This window comes from Alligator mississippiensis, chromosome 1 (genome assembly GCF_030867095.1).
Source record: "Alligator mississippiensis isolate rAllMis1 chromosome 1, rAllMis1, whole genome shotgun sequence".
In the NCBI taxonomy this organism is placed as follows: Eukaryota; Metazoa; Chordata; order Crocodylia; family Alligatoridae; genus Alligator; species Alligator mississippiensis.
Window position 1 is genome coordinate 44,426,457 of NC_081824.1, and position 25,475 is coordinate 44,451,931.

The 25,475-nt window shown below is 40.4% G+C and overlaps 1 protein-coding gene across 1 annotated transcript in view; it reads right to left on the bottom strand.

Annotated features, from left to right (window-relative positions):
- Nucleotides 1-25,475, bottom strand: part of CSMD1 (CUB and Sushi multiple domains 1) — a 2,292,800-nt gene that overhangs the window by 417,673 nt on the left and 1,849,652 nt on the right. Inside the window, exons 24-26 of the mRNA XM_019488443.2 lie at nt 22,107-22,298; nt 16,736-16,862; nt 5,686-5,888 (exon numbers count right to left, since the gene is read on the bottom strand). Coding sequence (XP_019343988.2) covers nt 5,686-5,888; nt 16,736-16,862; nt 22,107-22,298 — 522 coding nt within the window. The remainder of the gene's footprint in view (nt 1-5,685; nt 5,889-16,735; nt 16,863-22,106; nt 22,299-25,475) is intronic.

Sequence of the window (25,475 nt, forward strand, 5' to 3'; positions counted from 1 at the left end):
GAATGTCACAGATGGAGTAGGCTTTAAGAGCCAGACACCTCAAACAATGTACAAATAGATTTTCATTAAAACCCTTGTGGGAGTAGGACCTCATTTCAATTCTTCTCTTGAAGATCAACATTTGCTAAGCCAGCCAAAGAACATAAGGATGTATAGTTTAGTTTAAGATGCTTGTGCAGGCCTTTAAGTATTATCACATGTGAAGTCAATTTAAACAAACAAAAAGAGTTAGACCATTTGATAAGGAATATTAAAGCCATTAGGAAAATAAATTCAAATTTGCAAGTGATGTTACTTCGGTTATTCAGGAATACTATGTAAATTTTTATTATTAATATTATTCCTTGTATTTGTTTTAGTGACTGTCAGTCAAACCAAAAGGGTTTTACGCTGTATTACAAAAGAGCTCATAAAAACCTGATACCTTAGAGTCTGGAGTGCCTAAAAATACCTACTTAGACAACATTATATTGCCATTTCCCCTAGCTACATCGTATGCCTTGGTTGGAAAGGTTTAGTTGACAACCCGGGTTTGTAATAGCTAGTTTAAATGCATTTAACCCCCAGAGTAAGGGTCAGTTTTGTATGCTGAACTCCATTTTCTGTCCTTTTATGCATGATTAAATGGTAATTAAGTTTTAATGAAAAGTGTTAGGCTGATTACAATTAACATAATCGCACTAGTCAGTTCATGTCCTCATGTTCTACATGCTGTGCTGAGCTGGCAAGACAAAGGACCTTTAATAGGGTCCAAGTGTCTTATGTGCTTCAGCCATTTACACAACTTTTATTTAAAGCATCTCTGCCTACAAACATAATGAACAGCAAAGCACACCCAGGTGATAGGTTGTGTATAATATTGCCTAATATGTTATTTGAAAATTCTTGGATAATGCAAAACAACCTTCCAGACATTATCTTTCTGACACCTGTAAGAAACCATTCATCTCTGCGATTTCTAAAGGAGAGAAAGGAACTTCAAATACATTTATTGACTGAATTTGGGAAAAACAATTTTAGGGGTTATATCCTCCAATATGTTGCATCACATTGGTTTGGTCCAGCAGAACATTTCAGCAAAAACTGAACCATGAAGACAGTAAAGCTATTCACATGCCTAAAATTCAGCAGAGTCCAACATGTTTCGCTGGAGCAACAGGGCCACAATACTCAGGACATTGCAGGACTGAGCACAAAAAGACTAACTTTGAATCTGGGGTGAAAGGAAGAATGAATTGAATACATTACGGTAAGCTAACATATATTAAATCATATTTTCTCATCCTTTGCACTTGCCACATTCATAAACCAAGAGCTTTGTAAGTCATTTATTCTTGACTTTAGCTGAAACTTCCAGTTCTCTGCCACTAACTCCAATTAATTCCAGGGAGACACACACTTCAATTGCCAGCATGATCACCAAATTGATCCAACAGAAAATTACACTAAGCCACAGAAATCATTTCTTGAATCCTAAAAGTTTAACCTGTCTTCTTAAAAATGACTGAAGGTCAACTGCTACTTTTGCAGAAAGGGGCATAGGTGAAACTTTATTTTTTTCATTTATTGCTAAGCTAAAAAAGAATCCCACAGATATCTTAATATAGTATACCAGGGACTGGTGACCATGTTCAGGGCAGGAATAGCTCAGTTCTGATCTGACATGGGCTGAATGGCTTCAGCAGCACGTCAGTGACAGGGCTTTCCCTGCACCCTAACCAGAACCATGAAGCTGGACGCTGTGTCTGTGCTATAACTATATAGGAACTGCCTTTTACTCATTTTACCCAGTATCCTGTGTCATACAGTGGCAGTGTCGATGCTGAAAGGGAAAATGAACTGGGCATGGCCAGGGCTTTTTTCACTGTTCCTCTCTCACTTGCAAACTCCAGCATTTAAGGTCTAAATTCTGATTCAGAGGCTGCACCCCTAACTCCCATTAATGCTATTGATGCACCTTTCCGCCAAGAATTTATCCAATCCCTTTTTGAAACTGGATAAACTGTCAGCTTCCACAACATCTGGTGACGAGTAATTCCACTCTAATTACTACAACTGGTTCCTACTGGTCCCCAATTCCTGGAAGAGAGCTGCACTAGAACTGGGGAGCTGGAAGCTACTTCCACCCTGCTCTTGCTCCTTCCCATTCACACCCTGCCCACACTTACGAGCCCAACCCCAGTGCAGCTCCCTACCATCTGGAAACTGCAGTCATACTTCAGCCTGGGGGAAGGAGAAGCAGAGTGGTGGGGGCTGGGGGGGTGGGGAGGAGGAGGGAGAAGTGGCAGCAGCACAGGTAGAGCTGACAGCTCCCTGACCCTGGTGCAGCTCTTCGCTACTCAGCTGAATGTGGGCTTGAGCACAGGCAAAGCCCTATTTTGTACACAAGCCATGTGTTGCCACCCCTTGTCATATACTATCAAGTATGTTTACCTTTCCTAAAACTTTCCTCCATTAAAACAAGAAAGTTAAGTTAACATTGGCAACCAAATTGGAAAATGTCACATTTTCTATCATTAACCACACAGAAAAAAATGCTCTAAGCACTCATTCAGAGTCTATTATCTATAACAGGAAAGTCCTCTTTACCTATAATCCATTCCAACTCTTAAGGCATGTCTATACAGGACATTAGAAAGTTACCAAATGAACTGAAGCGGTGAAATGGAAGTGCATTGGGTAAGTTCTTCATGATGATGTTCTAAGTATACTAGGGCCACTTTATTTCTGAATGAGAAGATCCATATTCTTGGATGGGCTGAATGGGTATTCAATAACGTATTTTAAATTATGCACCCCTAGAATTTAAAATTATGCACCTATTCTTTTTTCATGCAGCACTTTAAGCCAAGTGAATGTAGACTGGGACTGGTATGTGCAGCAATATGCTGGTGCTGGGAAGTGTGTGGGGAAACCAGGGTAAGTAATTCAGCAAAGGGGAAGAAACAAACAGGATTAGGAGGGCTAACAGATCTGTGAAGAGGTGGGAGCTGATGGGTACAGAGAGAGTTTGTTGGAAGATGGGGAAACTAGTAGATGTGTGTGTGGTGGTGGGGGGGGGGGGGTTGGCATGGGGATTGTCCAATTCTGGAGTTGGTGGATTTGGGGTGGGGGCTAAACATATCCCAGTCAGGTTTGGGAGAATGGGAATAGCTTAGCCTCAGGGTTAGGGTGTGCAGCTGGGCTGCAAATGCATACAGGCATTTGGGAGATTAGGTTTTTTGATCTAAGTTAGTTCACCTACTCAGGTGACCTAATTTAGATCAGGTATGCCATTTTTGGGTGATTTAATTCCTCTTCATACTTGTATAGTTGGGCATTTAAAGTAACCTAACCCTGGTTACTTCAATCTAAATGTAAAACGTGTATGTACCTAGATGTCCTTATGTGTGGAGAAATAATAGTTGGATTAGTGGAAGTAGTGTAAAGTTATGCACCTAGGTAAAAAGAACCCAAACTACACCTACACTAGCTGTTACCGCACAGGAAAGCGATCTGGGAGTCATTGTGGACAGTTTGCTAAAACATCAGCTCAGTGCTCAGCAGCCATGACACTACTTTGTAGTACATATGCTAGAGGGTAGGGCAAAGATTCAGAGAGACCTCAACAAATTGGAGTACTGGACCAAAAAAAATATCAAGAGGTTCAATAAGGAAAAGTGCAAAGTCCTTCATTTAAAACAGAACAATCCCATGCACTGGTACAGGCTGGGGACCGACTGGCTAAGCAGCAGCTCTGCAGAAAAGCACTTGAGGGTTATGGTGGGGAATGTTTAATACGAGCCAACAGTGTGCCCTTGTTGGGAAGAAGGTGAACAGCAGCATACTGTGCTGCATTAGTAGAGGTGTTGCCAGCAGGTCAAGGGAAGGGATTCTTACCCTCTATTCAGCACTTGTTAGGCCATATCTGGAGTACTGTGTTCAGTTTTGGGCTCCTCACTACAGAAAGGATGTAGACAAATTGGAGAGAGTCCAGCGGAGGACAACAAAAATAGTTAGGGGGGGGTCGAGTACATGACTTCTGAAGAGAGGCTGAGGGAACTGGGCTTATTTAGTTTGCAGAAGAGAAGACTGAAAGGGGGATTTCATAGCAGGCTTCAAGTACCTGACAGGGGGTTTCAAAGAAAATGGAGCTAGGGTGTTCTCAGTGATGGAAAATGACAGAGCAAGGAGAAGAGGACTCAAGTTACAGCAAGGGAAGTTGTGGTTAGATATTAGGAAGAACTTTCTCATCAGGAGGGTAGTAAAACACTGGAACAGGTTACCCAGAGAGGTTGTGAATTTTCCATCCTTGGAGGTATTTAAGACCTAGCTGGACAAGGCCTTGGCTGGGATAATATACTTGGCGATGGTCCTGCTTTGACCAAGGGGTTGGACTAGATGACCTCCTGAGTCCTGAGGTCCCTCCCAACCATAATTTTCTATGATTCTATGATTATTAAAGGAATTTTAAACAAAACAGAAAGCATCATCATGCCCCTTAATAAATCCATGGTATGCCCACATCTCAAAAAGGATATGGAAGAACTAAAGAAGGTACAGAGAACAGCAATAAGGATGATCAGTGGTATGGGAGGGCTTCCATATAAGGAGACATGAAAGAGGCTAGACCTGTTCAGTTTAGAAAAGAGCCACTTGGGTTGGGGGAACATGATAAGGGTTTACAAAATGCTAAATGGTAAAAAGAAACCAAATAGGGATTTATTATTTACTCTCTCTCACAATACAAGAACTAGGGGTCATAAAATGAAACAGTAGGTAGTAAGTTTAAAACTAACAAAAGGCAGGGTTTTTTTTCCATACAGTGTGTTATTGAAGTGTGGAACTCATTGCCAGCAGACATTGGGAAGCTAATAGTTTAGCCAGATTCAAAAAAGGATTGGACAAATTCTTGGAGGAAAGGAATATCAATAACTCTTGAGCATGGAAATTAGGGATACAGTCTCTGAATTAGAACTTTCTAGACCTTAAATGCTAGAGGCTGACCGTGATAGAGGAACAGTGGGAAAAGCCCTGGTCATACCCAGTTTACCTTCCCTTTCAGGCTCTGCTGTCTGCCACTGTGTGATACAGGAGGACACTGGGAAAGATAGGCCTATGGTCTGACCTAGGAAATGACAATTCTTATATCCTTATGTATGTATCCCCTCCTTTGATGTATGTGCATAGCCATCAACACCATTGGGACTTTTGGTGTTGTAACTGTGTTTGCTCATTCTTTGAGTACTTAGTCCATCATTCTTTTATGTACAAGTGCAGATGCTTCAGACCCTAATATGTAATTATCTAATTGTGTGTATGTATTGATATAATATCCAGCTAATTATTGTAATGTTATTTGTCTAGACACCTGCTACATGTTTACTCTTGCCTTAAAATATATATAAATAAAGCTTATAAATGAAAAAAGTGTATGGTGGTTTGGATTTCTCAGGAAACAAAATGATTGCTTACATAAAATAAGTCAAGTATTTGATGCTGCTAGCATTGTTTGGTCTATAGAGTCTAACAACTCACCAAAAATCTTAAGTGAATTGGATTTGGGTATATAATTATTTCTGAACAAAATCAATAAAGCTACTAGGAAAAAACCCAACAACAACAACAAAAAAACAAAGACAGTGTATTCTTGTATATAAGAATAATTGGTTTGATTGTACTTGTGATAAAAGAGGATTCACGTACTTGAGAACTGGATGGAAAAGCCTGACTTGCTGATGAAGAAGTCACTGTCAAACTGTAACGTCAGTGAATTGAAGGTGCTATGAATATCTTCTGGAAGGGCAGAACCACTCCATTCTTTTAGAAGAATACTGCTTTCAACAGGACCATCCCACACCTTCAGGATGTCATGAGCAACCTCAGTGTCAAAAACAATAAAATGCAGACTGCAAAAGAAGAAAAACACATGATACATGCACTGTATTTTATAGCATAGTCATGTTTATGAAATTTACCTTTGTCTTCTTTTTTTAAGAGATAAGAACTCTGACTTTTGATATGAACCAAGACTTCAACTATGTTTGTTAGGCATTACATCAATTTCTGCTCAATTACAATAAAATATTTTCAGCTTACTATCTCAGTTTCCACTAGGTGGTAGCATATATATCACAACAAATCTTGTCAAAACTGAATGTGGGTTCCTATACGGAAAAAAAAAAAATCTTAAATGATTTTATGTATGTATATGTCAAAGTGATATAAGAAAAAAACGAAACAGTACCAAATATGTTGTAAATGTGTTGTTTTATGCAGTAGAACTTAAGTACACTATTTAAAAGTGTCCAAGTTGTATGCATTTGTTTTTATTCAGAGCCAGGTTATGCCACCCTTAAACTCTTCCTAAGGGAAATGATTTTTCACTTCCATACTCAAGAAGGAATACTCAGAAGTCACAAACTGGTTTTTAGAAAAGTCCTGTTCGACACTGCTCCCCTCCCCTCCTTTTCTACCTAGCTTTGCTGCAGCATAAAGGGGGCACAGAACTCTTTCAAAGTCCTTCACTGAATCAATTAGTATAAAAGTCCCAGGATCCTTCATCTGCCACTCTTTCTTCTCATCACTATGCTACAAAAGTACACTTACTATTTGTACCCATACACCTTTCAAGATTGTGTGTCAGCTTCAAGGTTTTGTACAGCCAATCTTTCTGTTTTCATTTTCTCCTTCTCCCCACATAGTCTTCATGCTTACAGCCTTGTTACACCTTATGCTGAGCTACACAAATGTTGCTCATTGTTAGTGCTGGCTTGGAGTTTGGAGCAGTCATATATTTAGTTTAGAAACCTTCTCTGTCTCTCACCTGCACAACTGTGACTTACCACTAAAGGCCTGCTGAGCAAAGGTAGGACTAGGAGCTGTAGCTCTGAGTTGCCACTAGGGGGCAGGTGAGCTAGGAGAGGCTTCTATCCCTGCTCTACAAGCTGGGGTGTGAGAGATCCTGGGACACTGGAGGACTTCAAATTGGGTGGCACATTTGTGGGGAGTGGCCACACCTTAATGGAACAGTAGCTGGGTAGTGCACATCAGAGATAATCCTGCCCTGGGGTGGTGTAACTTTGAGTTGCACAATGAGTGCTTAAAACCATTTTTGGATGTGCAGACAATCCAAGTGTTAAGAGCTCCAGGAGCTCCAAAACTACCATTTTTCAAGGCCCTTATCTACAGTCTTTCTTTTTCTCCTTTTTCATGTAAATGAAAGAAAACAAAAGACATTTATTATTAAAACACATGTATTAAACACCAATTACAAAATCAAATAATCATGCTTGCCATGCAGACCAGAAGTGGCCAACTTGTGGCATGAATGCTAAAAGTGGCAGACAGCTTCTGTTTGTGGCACACCAAATCAAGGAGGGGACAGTCAACACAGCAACAGATAGGGTAGGAAACAAGAAGCAGAACAGATAAGGCAAGGAGCACAGTACAGGAAGGACAAAGCAAAGCAGCAGATTGGGCAGAAGAAGGAAATTAGAGTGGCACATGGGAAGGGTGACGAGACTAATTTGTGGCATGCCTGCCAAAAAGGTTGGCCCCCAACAAAACTGAATTACAGTTAGCTGGACATTTGCAGCCTCTTATGTAAAAACTTGACTTTGAAAACAGCTAATGTCCTTTCCTTGACTCCATCACTGAAGACAGTGCTAAAGCTATAGGTGGAACAGAATGCAGTTATTCATCTGATTAATACTATTAGTTACAAGGATTCATAGATGTAGGGTCGGAAGGGACCTTGCAGATCTTCTAGTCCAACCCCTGGCCTGGTCAGGAGAGAAAACTGGGCTCAAAAGACCCCAGGTACGTAATCGGATGATGTTATACCAGGATTGCAGGAACTGCTTTAGTGTTTATTCACTTCCTAGCACAGTCTAAAGTGTTAACTTTTATCTAATGATAATCCCCTTCAGACATGACTGTAGTGCCCTACTAGCCTGTAGAGTGCCTAACAATCTTTGAACTATTCAAACAAAAGTACAACAGTAACAATAACAATCACCTGGAAATATTGATTTCAGATGACTTTGGATAAGACCCTAATATGTTTCTTTGTCTTAGTTATCACTTATAGAGCAATTAATAATCTGGTAAAGGTTACAAATTCATACTTTATAGGCCAGAAAAAAAAAAAAGATCTTTAGTAACATTCTTTACTACTTTCTCTTTACTTTTACTATACCAATAGCTTCTCAAAGCAATAAACTCCCTGAAAAAACCCTCTTTTTAAAATTGCACAGTATTTTATTGTATCTAGTATTAGTCCTTTCTATGAGTTTAATCCAAGAGTGACCACTAGACCATCTAGTCTGACATCTTATATATTACACCCCATTACATTCCATTTCATTATGGCACATTGAGCTCGGGAATTTGTATTTAACCTAAGCACAATTGTTAAATTCAGTCTAAGTGTATACTGCATAGAGATTTATGAGGCTTCTTCTTCTCTACATAGAGATTTATGAGGAACTCTCTTCTTCCCTCCCTTTCATTATAAAAGAGGAGGTGCTACTTTGGGGACCTTCCACAATATGCATTTCCTTAGCATGTTAATAGACTTCAGTCTTTGAAAGAGAAATATGCATGGTTAATGACACTGTCTTGTATGTACAGTTAAGCATACACCTAATTGTGCAGGATCAGAGTCTAAGAAAGGGAAAAGCATTCAGCTATAAAATACTGCTTTAAAATAAATGTTACATTAAATAACTTATCTATAATTTTATTTCTGTTAATGTACAGTAAACTCTTTTCACCAATATATTTCTACTGTGCTGATATTGTTCAAGTCAATTAATTCAGTTCTTCAATAAGTTTAAAAAAAAAAAATGGTTTGTGCAAAGTTTTCCAGTCAAGTGCAAATACAGGTAAAATAGAGACAATGTACAGTCAGGATTATAAAAGTGCAACCTGTAATGCTAGTTGCTAACATATAAAAATGCTTACGTTGTTACCTCTGTTATCTGTGTAGTATTATCTCTTTAAGGGATTAGTATTGCTATACTAAAGAAACATTTACAGAGAACTTCAGGGTTAGATAACCCTTATATCTTTTAGCGTCTTTTTATCAAAAGATGCAGTTGGTACCATTTCTTTACAGTATAATTAAATATACTGTAATTAATTACAGCATGATTACTTTATAATGCTATTCTTTTCTAAAGAACAGGCCCCAGCACTAGAAGATCACGCACTGATACCCAATTATCATAATTTCTGGGAAATTTAAGGTAAATATTGTGTTAAAATAGGATCCTACTCCACAGAAAGTTAAACGTACGACACTGAAATGCCAAATATATGGATACTAGATAGGAAAGAGACAATCACAAGAGACAAACAGATTTAAATTCCTTAAACAGAGCCTGCAGGTTGTTTTCTGTTTCTCCTCTCACAATTCAACAAGACTTTAACATAACACACTTTACAAGTGTTGCCAATACACACACACACACACACACACACACACACACATATATATAAATATATATAATATATGTATATAAATAAAAGTGACAGACTCCTCAAATATCTGTCAGAGGTCTTTGAAGCAGGAAAACCTCCTGCACCTGAACAAAAACATATTAATTTGGGAACCTGAGGGAGAAGTTCCCATCTGCCACCATAACAAGGAATTGTACAGAAGAGTGTAATGACAAGCATTTGAACCAGCATGTTAGAAAAAATATTGTGCCCTGTTTCAAGTTAGGATGAAATGGGTACTTTGGAAACTAGAAGAATTATGGCATAACTTGTAGTCTTGGGGTTCAAATTATTAGCTTTATTTTATGTTACATAATTTATTTTACCTGACAATAATATGAACTACTCTATTTCTGGGCCCAAATCTGTAAATTTTATACCTGTATTTACAAGCAAGGTAGAAAGAAGTTCTCTCAGCAACTACAAGTTATTCTAAAATCCGGAAACATGAACATATTCTCAGTGACCTAAGGGATACTAAATTCAAGAAAAGAGATAGATTGAACTGCAGCATTTATTCTCATATTATATTCCCATGCACAGCTGGGAAGATCCTCACCTGCATTCTCCTCAATAGACTCACTTTCCTCACTGAGGAGGTTCTACCCAAGTTTCAATGTGATTTCAGACCATTCAAAGACAGCTTCAGGAGAAGTGCTGCAATCTTTAAATGGTCTTCATTGACCTGACTAAGTCTTTTGATTTAATCAACAGAAAGGACCTATAGAAGATCCTGATGCGATTTGGATAACTGTTAAAATGTGTTACCAACATCAGATTTCTTCATGACACCTGACAGCAACCGTCCTAAGTGATGGCTTGGAAATTGATTCTTTCATCATTAGAACTGGAATCTAGCAAGTGTGTATGATTGTACCAACACTTTTTCACATCTATCATAGCTATGCTGCATTCTCCTTGCTTATAGGTTTCTATCTAGTCATCATCCAGTATTTCATGGATGGGAATCTCTTTAACATCAACTGGTTACATTCCAAATTTGAGACAATTATCACTTCCATTACTGATCTTCGCTATGCTGATAATTGTGATTTGTGTGCCCACTAAACTAAAAAGCTCCAAGTCACTCTGAATTGCTTCTGTGAAGTTTATGAAATACTTGGACTTACTGTTAACATCACAAAAATCAAGGTACTTTTCTGAAGCACACAAATCAACCAGCTGCTCCTCCATATATTACAAGTAGAGAGAAAGCCTTGGACAATGTTGAGCATTTCTACCACTTGGGTAGCCACATTTCTCAAAAAGTAAGCATTGACAACAATATTCAACATCATTTAAAATATGCCAGTGCTGCAGTGCAGCTTTTGGATGTCTCTGAAATTATGCCTTTGATGATCATGAAATATAATCCCAAACTAAACCTTTTATCTACTAGGGGGCAGCGGGGAGCTCACACACAGTCACCGTCACCACCACCCATCATCCTGCACTGCTGCTGTTCTGCATGCAGCCATTGCCATCCCATCACACTCTGCCAGCCGGATGTGGGAGGAAGGGGAATGGGGAACAGTTTGCACGTGGCGGCCGCTGTCACCATCCACCACTCTGCATGGTTGCTGCTCTGCATGCTGCCACTGCCACAGCTCCTCCTCCCCCCCCCCAAGTTATTTCAGATAACTGGAGATTTATATAACCAGCAATCCCCTTACCCAATGGATGCCAGATAACACAGATTTTACTGTACTTGGGATACTTGAGCACTGAGTCACTTCCAACAATGCCATGATGTACAACAAGGCAATAATCAATTTGTGTGTAGACAGAAGTCCACCTTCCAGTTGTAACTCATAACATTTTCTGTGGTGTTCTGAGTCACAATGTTACCCCAGACCAAACAGAAGTCCACTGTTGGTTCCAGGGGGGAAGGGAATCTAGCTTCTGACTGGAAGCCTACAGCCAGGTTCCTATAGCAATGGCCATGGCTCTCTGCCAGTGTTGGATGTTTTTGGAATGGAGGATGGGAAAGGCAGCAAAGGGAGCTCATTCTTGGGGCTCCCCAGTTGGTGCTGAAGGGTGGGGTGGGTGAATTGGAATCCCTTTTCCACCTTGAGGGGCTCCAGTGTACCCACCGCATCCTCCAGGTGGGGCTGAAAATCCCCCAGACTGAATTCCCTCCACTCCCTTTCCCATTTCTCATTCTGAAAACGGCGACAGGCTGGAGGTCCACTTGGAACTGTCTTTATCTGATACCTCATGAAATTTCAAATTTTCACCTGATTGGACATTTTAAAGCTGTTTGAAGCCATGCACTTGTATTTAGTCATGGCTATAGACTGCTTTCTATGGCCATATAAGGCAAAAATTGCCACTCTTCTCTGCTCCCTTAGAGCAAACTCACCTCACTATGAAGGCAGATGGATGAAAAATTCGAATGAAAGAGCTGTGACCTGATATTACCAGGTCCCTTCCCTTCTTCCCAGAACTGTGCACCACATCTGCAATCAAGCATGCAGATCTTGGATTGGCCTCTTAAACCATGTCCAGACTTACCAATGACTCTTTTAGTTAGGGTAAGACTGTGCTCCTCATGTTGACAAGCTGCTGCCACCACCACTAATTTTTCTGGGATAATGCTATGGAAATGTATAGCTATGCTGATAGAATTGTTGTAAGAGAACTGGGAATAAAACTCATGGTTTGCAAAGTGAGACATTTCAGCAGAAAGGGGGATGTTTGACAATATTCAGCAAATAACACCTACATTATTTTTAATGGTTGTATCTTTTTATAATATGTATACACAATTTATACATATACGTATACACAGATTCTTCCTTTATCTAAATATGTCATGTTTCTTGCTATGCAGATACAATATATTATATGTTAAACTCTTCTCTTAATAAAGCCTCTAAAATAAATTTCTCTTTATTTCAATCAACACAATGATCTAATTTCCTATAGATCAGGGCACTGTGTAAAATAAGGCATGCAATAAAATTAAACAGCAAGAAATGTAAATGTAAACTAATTCCTCTAAGCTTTCTCCTGCAGCTTTTGTTACCTTGAAATCAGTGAGACTACCCAAATGACATAAGGCTGGAGTATAACAACATAAATATTCAACAGATAAACTAATCTTAAAGGCTATTTATTTATCTTTTGCAATATAATTAATGTCATCTCAGAAAGATTTCTGAATTTCTGACAGTTAGAGTCTGACAGAGGAGACTTGGAAACACTAGAGACTTTACAAACTGATATTGTCACCATGACCTCTTGGTAAATTGGATCACACATTCTGCAGCAAAGACAAGAAAAGCTGAATAAATTCTGTTAGCCCCACAATAGAACAGACTCATCCACATTTTTCAAAAATCAAAATACAGGATGTAAAAGGCTTTGAAAAGTGCTTTCAAGAGAGACGCTACTATTCACAAGCATCTCACTCAAAGGGACTTTGGGTTTCCTGTGATTTCTTCTTTTTTGTTATTTTTTGATGCTGCAGAATGCTAATAGGCAAGTATTAAATCTGTTTTCTAGTTTAAAGTACTTATGTTTGCTATTTCCTCATTTCATTCTTTATTAAATTCAAATATGTAATTCCTATTAAAATGTAAATGAAGTATGGAATTCACCGGTGATGGAGAGAATTCATCATGGCTAGGGACACATGTTACACATAAACTGGTTTAAGTGATCAGAAACTGGTTAAAACCTGCAACACAAGTGCAGTGTACAAAAAACAGTTTCAAAATGGCTGAAACTAGTTTAAGGTAAACATGGTTGAATGTAGTATCAGACTTAATTGATTTGGGTCAAACCGGTTTATGCAATGTCTGTCCCAGACCCCTTCCTGGTTTAAGTTAAACCAGAGTCCCCCCAGCATTCCAGATCCTTTGCAGCCCTGGGTTGGGCTGGGCTGTGCGCTCTGCTCCAGAGAACAGAGCTAGCCCTGCCCCTCTGCTGTCTAGAAAGAATTCTGGTGGAGACTGCAGGCAGAGCAGGGTCTGTCTGGCTTCCCCCTGCTCCCCCCGCCCTGCCTTGCTGCTCACTGCTCAAGCAGCCCCCCTCCCCCTTCCTCCCATCTCCCACAGCACAGATACCAGTCTCATGGACCCTAGGCATGTGGTATTCTAGCTAATGCTGAGAGGTGTCTCTGTGTGTGTGTTTTTAATTTTACTGGGACAGACGGACAGTGTCTGCTTAGGGCTTTTTGGAGCTAATCACAGGTCAGCTGGTAATATCCTTCCATTCCTTCCTTGGAAAAAGATCTTTTTTTATGAAGAGCTTGAACTAATGAGATGGGCCTATGGGTTGATAATCACTGTATTATTAGTCCCCTGCAGGTTCCCTCACCTGTCAGGTTTGCAGACAGTATGAAGAAGCAGGGAGAAGGAGATTGAAAAGCTCAAAATCAGTAACAGATGCATGCACTGCAGACCCCACCTTTGCCTCAGAGTGCTAGCTGGGGACTGGGGTCTGGCAACACTCCCGCCCCTTGAACAGCGAGCAGAGTAAAGCCTGGGACTGTGCAGGCAGTGTGGGGGTTTAAACCCCTCCTTAATCAGAGCATCCTGTTGGGGCCTGGCAGTCTCCCCGCCACTCCCCTCCCCCAGCTCAGCACTGTAGAATGGAAGGGAGGGCTACTCTAGTGCACCCTGTCTTCTAGCCTGAGCTACTGCAGGCATGTGCCTGCATTTCTTCAGTCTAGAGGGAATGTCTTCACGGTTGCAAACTGATTCAATTTAGGCAGGTTAGACTAACCTGAAAAGACTGAATCAATTCAGGCTCAGACTTTTTGAAAGTCTGTCCGCAGCCCATGTGATTTAGTGAAATGGGAAAAGGAAATTGAAACATACGTTCAAACTTTAATCAACCTTTTTGTCTTATTCTAATATAAAGCTTATTCCATTTATGCCAAAACAAGTTAAGAGGTAAAAAGACTTCTGTCCTCTTCAATTAAATTGATTTTTTTTAGACCCCTACTATTTCTTATTCTTTTTCTCAAATGTGGCCAACAGTCTAAAGTAGTCTGATTAGGTTATTTTTCTTGTATGCGTATAATATCTACTCATTAATTCATCAGAGATTTAAGACCGGTGTTCCACAGACTATTATAAATGTGTTAAAATCAGTTTTAGGGTTCTTGAATATATTTGCTATGTGCAGGTTTGACTAGCAGCTGGTATCTCCTGGGAATGACCATACTAGGTATTAAGTTCCCCCCCAAAAAACCACCTGTATCAGATAAAATCAGCTGTATCAATTTCGCTTTTATTGATGAAGTTGAATGTTGTATTTTGACAATCCCTTGGTAAAGGCAGAAGAACTACACTAAGATAACGCTAAACATTAACAACCGTACCTGTGTATTCCAGGCAGAGAACAGCATGTATTGGATCCCTATTACTGCATCTTTATGGCTGGCATGTGAAAGTAAAGGAAGAATAACTGCTTCCTAGTCCTTTCTATGTTTCAGCAATTCCTAGACACCTCACTCCTCTCTACCCCATTTCCCATTTCTTGATTTTTTTTAATTCAAAATCCTTCTTCTGAGCTATAACAGATAATTTTGCCCTCTCTCTCCAAACAAGCTCTCTATTTTTAAGCTCTCCCATACCTCCTCCTATTTCTTATGCTCTTCTAATCACCTCCATCTCTGTTTTGCACCATCTATTATGTAGCATCCTCTACATCATCCTTCCTGTCCTTGTCCATTAAATATGCCCTCTGTTCTTTTTCAAACATGTTTAAAAACCCATCATTTCAGCACATCTTTGCTCTCAGTGCTAATGGCCCTCAGAGTAAATTTTTATTTTCCTGAAATGTTGTCTTTTCTTATATTTATGTAAGCTTTTGGCAGGAAAAAGTGCATTATCTATGTTCTGTGAAGTGCCATGGAAATTCACAATGCTTTGACAAGAGGGGCAAGACTGAAAAATGAAAACACTTCTGACTTCTACACAAGGCCCCACAGTGCAGAGCCTCAGCTGGTTCTAACTGTCAGATTAGACATTGAAGTCAGATAAGGATAATTATGAAAATTAACACCAGGATAAGATCTGCCACCAGGTCTATCCATCATAATCCAAAGGGTATGGTATCCAAACACTCTAGGAAAGAGCTGACATTCTACGTTTGTTTCAGGAAAAAAAGATATTTGTTGGATAGGTGTAACATAGGTTACCCTACTAAATGTAATAATCAGATTCTGAACACTTACGGGCATGATTTTCAAAACACAGATGGCAGCTGGCCTTTTACAGTGAAATGCACAAAGAGTATTTAGGCCTCACAATACAAGAACTGGAAAATCAAATCCTCGTTTGAGCTATTTTACTGTGAAACCAATGTTATATGTGGATACCAAGCATTCCATGACACAGATATGGTCAGTTCTCCAGGCATCCCACACTGCATAGGTCCTCTGGCCCTCCCCCGCAATGCTGCAACTGGCTACTCTGGTATGCAGCCAAAACTTTTCTGATCTCCTTCCCACTTTCTTTTCCTTAGTTGTTATTTGTTATGAATGAGCTTCCTTGCACAGCTTGTTCAGTAAAAGCTGTCTTTCTAACAACCAGACATATCTTCACTTCCCACCCAATTAAGATCTGTCATCATGGCCCCTAGCCCATGAAAAGCCAAAAAAACAGTTCCAAGCACTGCCTACTCTTGGGCATCCAAGTCAGGCAAGCACACTGCAGAGATTGGTTAAGTGCAGGCTGCTGAACTTTACTGAATTCATGTTTAGAGGGAAAGGAAAGCAGAAAAGTAAATATGACCCCCATTCTTTAGGATACCCAAAACTTGGGTAAAAGCACTCCCTCCCACACCCACCCCTGCCCCAACAACCACTCAGAGGAACACGGGTTGGTTCAATGCCTAAAAGATGACCATTCTACATGGAATGCTAGGGCACTGTACATGTGGGTGCTTCTGACCTGTGATGACTGTAAACCAGTTTTCCATCAGTGACACTTTGGAACAGTTGAATTGTTACAATTTTCATACCCTGACCGATGATGAATTGTTCCCTATCAGTGGCATTTTGGAAAGGTCACGTGTTATGTGTATCCACACCCTCAGTTGAATTCTTATTTTCCCCATATAGGTTCCCAAACTCCCCTAAAGGCAAGCATTCCCAAAACCTATGACAATGAGTATCTACAGGTTTCACAGAATGTAAAATAATGTAAGGATGAAGGTAGAATTAACTGGATTAACTGTCATAAAAGACCACTTACAAACAAAAAAAGGAAGTCAAGAACTGAATTTAAACAGATACCTAATTGTCTTCCCTGGGTCTGCTTCTATAATCCAAGTGCAATGCAGATTGTTGTCATAAGGTGCAGGGTAACCTGGAGACAAAATGCGCCCTGATGTAGCAGCATGAATTCGGCCACCACACTCAGCTGCAAAATAAACAATAATTCAATTTATTAAAAACAAATCCATCATATCTTGTGTTTCAGTTATGTTCCTGTATGTCTCACCCCCTCTCTCTCTGTCACACACACACCCCCAAAGGAAAAACTGTCTTAGTATATCCTTTACCAGAAAAAAGGAAATTCCTGTGATATCTCATGAGAAAGCTTCATATACTACTCCCCTTTAGGCAGGTAAGCAGGTATCAATATAAGTAGCCATGTAAAAGTAGCTAAATTTGTCCTTTTGAGCTGCTCAAAAGGATCTGCTTTGGCCACTTATCTCTTTTGAGATTCTGTTTCATCCAGGAAGGCACATAAACTCAATGCTAACCTCCCAAATGTTAGTTCACAGGAGAAAGCATGACTAGTAGTAATTTCAAAGGAAGAGGATGTTGCCACCTTTCAGTCCAAAAGTCCAGTGGTTAGGCACTTGCTTAGAACTAGGAGATCTAGGTTCTGCACCCTCTTCATATAGAGGGGGTTAGAACCTAAATTTCACACTTCCCCTTAAAAATGCCCTAACCAGCAGGTATGAATTGGACACTGTAAAGAATACCCTCCATGCCTCCTCTTGAAGCTGGTATGTTGGGCAATACAAAATGGAAAGATATGGGGTGAGGAGCCAGGGGAAGAAGTAGAGTGGTTTAGTGAATTGAAAAATGTCTGGGAAGGGGTCCTGAGTTCTGGCCCCCATCCCCATGAAGTAGAAGCTATCTCATTGCTGTCTATCCATGATACCCAATGAACACAAATGCAATTCAAAATACAGAAAAATGGTGAAGTTGGGGCATGGGCAGGAAGTTGGGGCAGGAGCAGGAACCAGAGCACAATGCACCCTCCTTCCCACACTACTGCCCAGCTCATTTAGCCACTCTCCTCCAGCAAAGAGTTAGAAAAAGTTGCCAAGTGGATATTTTTGTTGAGAAATTTCAGTTCAGGCAAAGGATTTACACATGAAACCTGAGCAAGCTAGGGAATACGGGGCAACAAGGAAATATATGTGAGATTCCTTCATGGTGAAGAAATAATTTATCTATTATTTGGCTTATTTGCAATTTGCAAGCTCTGCTTGGGGCTAAGCATTGTGACTGGGTGAGAGTGAGGGTGAGACTCACCTTTGATCACAGCCGGTAGACAGTTAATTGTCCACCCTTAACAAGTAAAATAAAAGTTTAAATGCTGGCTGGGTGTGGCACTATGGTGGCAGTGGCACTGGAGTTGCTATTGCCAACCTAGTTTGGAGGGCAGTTTGGGGGGACTAAGCCCCGTCAGTCCCAGACTTCCGCCACCTATGAACCCTGGCCCCATGTTGTCATGGCACCACTGCTACTGGGGTCTCCATGGAAACCAGTTGCAGTGATGCTGGCAGGGGTTTCGGGAAATGGAGTCCGCTGTGGTCCCTATGAAGCCCACAGTCCAGACTTTGCCTCCCCCTGATTTAAGGTCTAGAAAGTTCTAATTCAGAGACTATATCTCTAACTCCCATGCTCAAGAGCTACTGATGTCCCTTTCTTCCAAGAATTTGTCCAATCCCATTTTGAATCCAGCTAAACTTCCAGCTCCCCCAATGTTTGGTGGCAATGAGTTCCACATTTTAATTACATGCTGTGTGAAAAAAGAACTTCCTTTTGTTAGTTTTAAATTACTACCTACTAGTTTCATTTTATGAACCCTAGTTCTTGTATTGTGAGAGAAAGTACATGATAAATACCTATTTGTTTCTTTTCACCATTTAGTATTTTGTAAACTCTTACCATGTTCCTCAAGTGTCTCTTTTCTAGTAACCTAGCCTCTTTAGTTTCTCCTCAAATGGAAGCCTCTCCACCACTTTGCTGTCCTTCTATGTACCTCTTATAGCCTTTCTATATCCTTTTTGATATGTTCAGATCAGGACTAGGCAGTGTTCAAGGTGTGGGTGCACCATAGATTTAGAAAAGGGCATGATGATAATTTCTATTTTGTTTACAATTTCCTTCTAAATAATTTGAAAGAAACCTTTCCCCTGCCTTTTTATTGTGTCTGCAACTCTGCCATTAAACCATGCTGGCTTTCTTTTGGTATGCTTTCCATTTAAAAAAAAATATTTTGATTTACGGTATGCATTTGTTTTGTACCTTCAATATGGTGTTTTTATGTAGTTCCCATGCTGCCTGCAAGTTCCTCACCCATAAACAGAAAGCAGGGGAATTTGTAAAATGGAGTTTGGACAGTTTTTACCCATTATTTATTAAAGCTGGAATACAAAAGAGGACAATGATGACTACTGAGGCAGCATTTGACATAATCTGGGGAAGAAATGACACAATGAAGGTGACTGGATGCAAACTGAAGGATGTATGTCATCCCTAAGTGGGCATGACAGAAGTTAGTTATTAGTGAAATTTAACTGCTTAAATACTAAGCATGCATAAGAAAGGAGGAGGACTAAAGAGACAGCCTAGTGGATGAACATTAGTGGAATTCAGATGGGGATTTGAAGATGTGGTGGAGAAAGAGGGTTGCATATTCAATTTAAGCTTTGTAGATACCCATAAAACAATACAGCGGAAGGGCAGACAAACAGATGATGCATCAAAGTATGCGACCATAAGGAGAAAGTGGAAGGACAGTTGAACTAGTAGAAATAGCAAATGGAATACAGGATAAAATGCACCAAAGTTTATGAAGGATATACATGACAAAATAAGTTAATAACTTTGTTGATAATATAACTAATGCTCTAAACAAGGGAAATACAGAACACTTAATCTATCTGGGTTTTAGTAAATAAATGATATAATGATGTATGATAACATGGAGAAGGTGAGAATTAGTAAAGAAGATGTAGGTCCTAACTGCATAACCTTGAGGTATGACTGAAATGTGGTGAAATGTAATAATTTTGTAATTTCAAAGTCTTAATTTCAGAATTAATAAAACTGCTACAAGGTGTGGGTTCAGTGACTGGAAATACTAAAGAGGAGAAAATATGTCTTGATTACATAATGACTGTGAGCCACCAAAGGGCTACAGCTCTGAAAAAGACAAATGCAATGCTACGGTGCATCAGGCAAGGAATTTCTAGCACAGAGGAGCATTAATTACTTAATGCAAGGCTCTGGTGAAACCTAATTTGGAATACTGGGTGCAATGTTGGTCATGTGTAAAGATAGAACAGATGCAGAAAGGGCTCATAGGATTATCAAGAGAATGAAAAGCTTACTACAAGGAAAGACTCAAAAAGCTTGTCTTGTTTAGCTTAGCAAAACAAAGAGTGAAAAGGAATATGATTGCTGTCTATAAACACATCACCAGAGAGGGAGAAGAGTTAATTAAGATAAATGCAAGAATGAATGGATATAAACTACTCATGAATAAATTAGGCTAGGAATTAGGAGAAAGTTTCAAATCATTAGGGATATGAGATTCTGCACCAGCTTTCTAAAAGGAGCAGTGGGGACAAAACCCTAATGAGTTTTAAGATGGAGCTTGTTAAGTTTATGAAAGGGATTATAGGATGTGTTTGCCTGTGAGAGCAGGGGACTGGACTCAATAGCTTAGTAGATCCCCCTGTGTCTCAAATTCATAACTTGATTTTGGAACAAAGTAAAAACCATCTATCCCTCTCCACTTCCTTTCCATTCACCCTACAGCTACAAAACTTTGTGCAGAAACCAGTACAGAACAATAAAAAGCAAGAGAACAGATAAATATATTAATATTTAGTGAACATTGTGGATTTTTCACTAAAAAAATGTTATGTTGAGGATGTCCAGAGATGGTAGGGTTGTATAATCTAAAGCAGGGTTTGGCAACCTTTCCTAACAGCAGGCCAGTGCTTACCGCTGGCAGCTGTCACTCGCCTGTTGTGTCCCTGATCTGAGCAGAGGTCTGTTTCCACTCCACAATGTAGTCTCCCCTGAAAAAATGTGCCACTGAAAAGTGTGGAAAGCAACAATTTGGACTGGTGAATTCAGCCCAGGCTGAATTAGGGGAGTTAGAGAGAAAAGGCCTCCACACATCACTGGAGGAGCTGACCAATACTAAACGGACAGGCCGTTGGCTGTCTGTTAGTAAAAGGGGATCTGATGGCTGGGGTGGCAGGGACTAATGCAGAATAACCATTAATAACATGCAGAACAGATCAGCCTTTTGTGGGCTGGATCTGACATCTTTGCCTATGTGCAGACATTCAGGGAGTTTGGAAGAGTTAGATCATGTGAAAAATAGCCCCCAATATAAGACAAATCAAAATGGAGGGCTAGCAGAGAGAATGGAGGGGTTGGGGGGGCAAGCAGGCTCTGCAGGGGATGGGGGGGCAGATGGAGCACACAGGTGGTACTGGGGGTCAGGTGGGATTCACAGGGGGTTTCTGGGATTTGGAAAGGTTTAGTTGGGTTGGGGGGACACGCTCCCCATCTCCTGGAACAAGGGGCTGTTTTTATCTCCTGACCTCTGTGCCCCTAGACAAACAATCCATCCAGAAAACCTAGTCTCCCATTTCTCCTGCCCCTTTCCCTACCCTTCCTTCTTCCTTAGCTCCTGACATTTGCAAACACTGATAAAACCAGAATCAGGAGCAGCAGCTTGTGGGATGGGGAGGATTAGGTGGAGTGGGGAGGGGGGAAATATCTGGTCTGTTGTGGAGAGGGTTGTCCGTCTGGGGGTTGGGGGATAGGTTAAAAATAGCTGGTGCCAGGGAGAGGGAAGGAAACGTGCAGTCCTGGGGCTGAGGCAGGCAGCTGGGCTTTCCCAGCCCTGCAGCTACGCTGGGAACTGTACAGAAGTTCAGTTAGATTAGTGTCACCAGACCCAAGCTAAATTAGACTACCTTGGAGGTACACTTAGATTGGGTTGGCCATTTTTAGACTGCTCTAACTAACCTGAACTTCTGTACAGTTTGCATGTAGATCCACCTAAAAAGTGTAAGGTTCATACCTGGGCAATAAGTTAGATCAGGTGACCATTTTGAATGCAGTCTAATCTCCCCCTAACCTCCTCAAATATCTGTATACAGCCTTTAAGGCTAGATGCAACTTCTGGACTATAGGTTACTGACCCCTGATCTAGAGGTATTGCAGATGGAAGAGAAAGTAGGTATTAAAGTACGATTTTTTTCTTGCATGCTTAAAACAACATATAGTAAATGCTTTCCTGCTGGTGCTATCTTATGTGCCCGTACTTCAGCTGTTGCAACCCCCCTTATGCAGCCACAACTCTGATACATTAAAGTCATATATTCAAAATTACCTATACAAGTAGGCAAAGGTTTGTCCCACACTCTTCGATCTCCACTTAGGCAAGTCATAATATTGCTACCGTGCATTGTATATCCGGGATTGCAACTGTATAAAATTACAGTGTCAGTAAAATGTCCCTCATCACGGATCTTGTATCCATAATTTGGTATCCCAGGATCCTCACACTTCACTAGATCAAAGCCTGCAAACAGGGAATATAGAAATAAAATGTCACTATAAAACATACTGTCAATAGGAAGAAAAAATAATCTAATAGAAAGTAATAGGAAATTATTGTGTAGAGATAAAATTCACACAATGATATAAACTATATTCAATATGACCAAAAATCAATGGCATATAATGACTCAGTGAGTTCGGAAGTAGGAAACTGTGTAGCTAAAAACAAACTCTTCATTTCATGGTTCAAAATGTTTAGACCTATATAATGAAGTTACTGTAAATTCCTAGCAAGGCAACTAGTTTATATATACTCTGTCTTAGATTAAATTAAGAACCATATCATGACACAATCACAATTCAGTGCTTGCTACTTCTGTTCTACAAAAGAAAAAATAAGCCATGTCAGCTGGCACAGTGCTAGGGGATGCTCCTGCTGATGTATTATCTCAAGAGATTCTCCTTTGTCAATCCAGGGCTATTATCTACTTGGCTTTTTTGCCAAGTTTTCAGACTCTTTCATTCTAATCACTTCTTGGTTCCCTGACCCAACACAATGTTTGGTACTACCAAGAGCTCATTCCAACATTGCCTTTTTCTGACCTACTGAGCTAGTTCTACCACAATTCTCTCTACATAGCCTACTGCTCTTAGAGTACTACTCTTCCTCGAGAAGCTGTCATTTTTAACTCTGCTTTGAAGACATTTATACTAGGTCTTTAACCAGCTACAAAAGAGACAGCCTCTCTTAAAGAAAGTACCATATCTAGGTTTCTGTCACATAACAATTTGGTCACCTGATTCTGGCATAAGCTAGGACTGGGGACCTTAATCCCTTCCTGCTGTCTGCAAAGGGTCTGTTCGCTTCCAAAAATGAGATGGAGTTTTAGGGTGTGTGGAGAGGAAACAGAGGCCCTAAATGAAGTGGTGGGTTTTCAAAAACACTGCTCCAATTTAGGGCGCTTTAAACCCCTGCGTCGTGCAGACACCCAAACTTATCTGCCTCTCTGGCAGCGAGGAGGGGAGGGTGAGCTGCTGGCGGGTGGAGCAGTCCCTGGGCTGCGGGGTGGGGCTGGTGCTTTTCTTTTTCAGGTTCACAGTTTTGGGGTTTTTTTTCCTTGGGTGGAGCCTGCCTTCCCAGGCCTCTGCCACGCTGCCTGTAGGGCTTCCTGCAGAGCCCATGCACTACACAGAGCCCGGTGCTTCATAGATTTCATAGACATTAGGGCTGGAAGGGACCTCGGAAGATCATTGAGTCCAGCCCCCTGCCCAAAGGGCAGGAAGTCAGCTGGGGTCATAGGATCCCAGCAAGATAAGCATCCAGTTTGCTCTTGAAGGTGTTCAATGTAGGCGCTTGAACCACCTCCGGTGGCAGGCTGTTCCAGACCTTGGGGGCTCGGACAGTAAAGAAATTCTTCCTTATGTCCAGCCTGAAACAGTCTTGTCATAGTTTATGACCATTCGACCTAGTCGTCATCCCTTGGGGCGCTCTGGTGAACAAACTTTCCCCCAGACACTGGTGGTCACCCCTGATAAACTTATAGGTGGCCATCAGATCACCCCTGAGCCTGCGCTTTTCCAGGCTAAAGAGCCCCAGGGCTCTCAGCCTGTCATCGTAGGGTCTGCTTCCCTGACCTCTGATCATGCGCGTGGCTCTTCTCTGGACTCTCTCAAGCTTCTCCACATCCTTTTTGAATTGTGGAGCCCAAAACTGGATGCAGGACTCCAGCTGTGGCCTCACTAAGGCCGAGTACAAGGGGAGAATGACGTCCCGGGATTTGCTTGAGAAAACTCCACAACTCCAAGGAGTTTCAGTTTGCTACATCGCAAGTCATTTAAGTCTCATTAAATCACATCCCAAGTCACATTATGCCACTGAATTTGCTACAGCAGCTGGAATTACTGCGCAATATGCCGTCGCCACATGCAACGCCAACACCATTATAGTGGTGCGGAATCATTTAACCTGCTTTAAAACATCTTGCACACATGCCCCTCATTTCATCTACACACGGCCTTAAACACCTTTTTCTCTGTATAGGTGCTTACGGTGAATTACAGTTGAGCCCTTTGTGAATTCCAAGAGGGAATTCATTATTCCTCTCATCTGTATTTTTGTCTGAATTGCATTACCATTTACTAACTGTATTAGACTGGCCTATTTATCTTAGTCCACAGCTTCCAGACCTTTATACCCTCTACAAATTTGAAAATAGATCAAAAGAATTTGAACTCTGAATCAAAGGGGGAAGAAAGGATGACTGAAACTAAGATTTATCTTCATGTTACAGTGAGACCTGTACAAATATTCATTTTCATGTAATGTAGTTTTGGGTTTCTGATCTCTACATATCGGAAGGGTAAAAAAAAAATCTATATTTATATTTATATCTCCATAGATTGAAAATTGTAATTTGATGTGAACATTAGAGGGTTTATAACATTTTGAAAGTCCCCACGTAATGGATTCGTTTTAATATTTCTCATAGTAAGTTTGCACGCATACAGCCATGAAACATCTGATGTGTAGAAATTCTCTTGCCTTTGAGCTAAGTCAGTATCTAAAGTAATCTCATCCTGATATTCTTTTGATAGGAATCAAGATAACATGTCCTACAGCCCACTAGGGGGTAGGTAGATACTGTTACATTTCTTCTGCTTGTAAACCAAGATTTATTTTAAATTCATTTTTAGTAAATCTTCCATTTGCTGTACTTGTCCAAAACAATTATGTATGACTGAGTTGACTGTTATAAACAAAAAAAAAATTGTAAAATATAGAACAAAATAGAGCACGATTAGGACATAAATGTCAGTAAAAACCTACACCGATCTGCAATTTCTGTACAAGGCAAAGATCTAGATATAAAATAAGTCAGACTCTAGAAAGGTGCATATAAATTCAGTGCCTGGTGCATTTTGCTGTTGTTGTTTTCTCATTATTTTAATCTTAAATTCAGATATACCTTCTTAATTCAAAAAAAACTTCATGTGTGCATGTTAGAGAACAATTTGCTTGTGTGGTTTGGATTGTTTTGTTATGTGGATTATTCTGAAAAACTACTAGAAAGCTCTTATACTTAGCACAGCCAATGCAGTACTCTTATTCATTTCAGAGGGAGCAAGAATCCCTCAGATGCACTTACAATTACAACTTTCTCTTCTATAAAAAGCAGACTGCCAATTAACATCAAAAGCG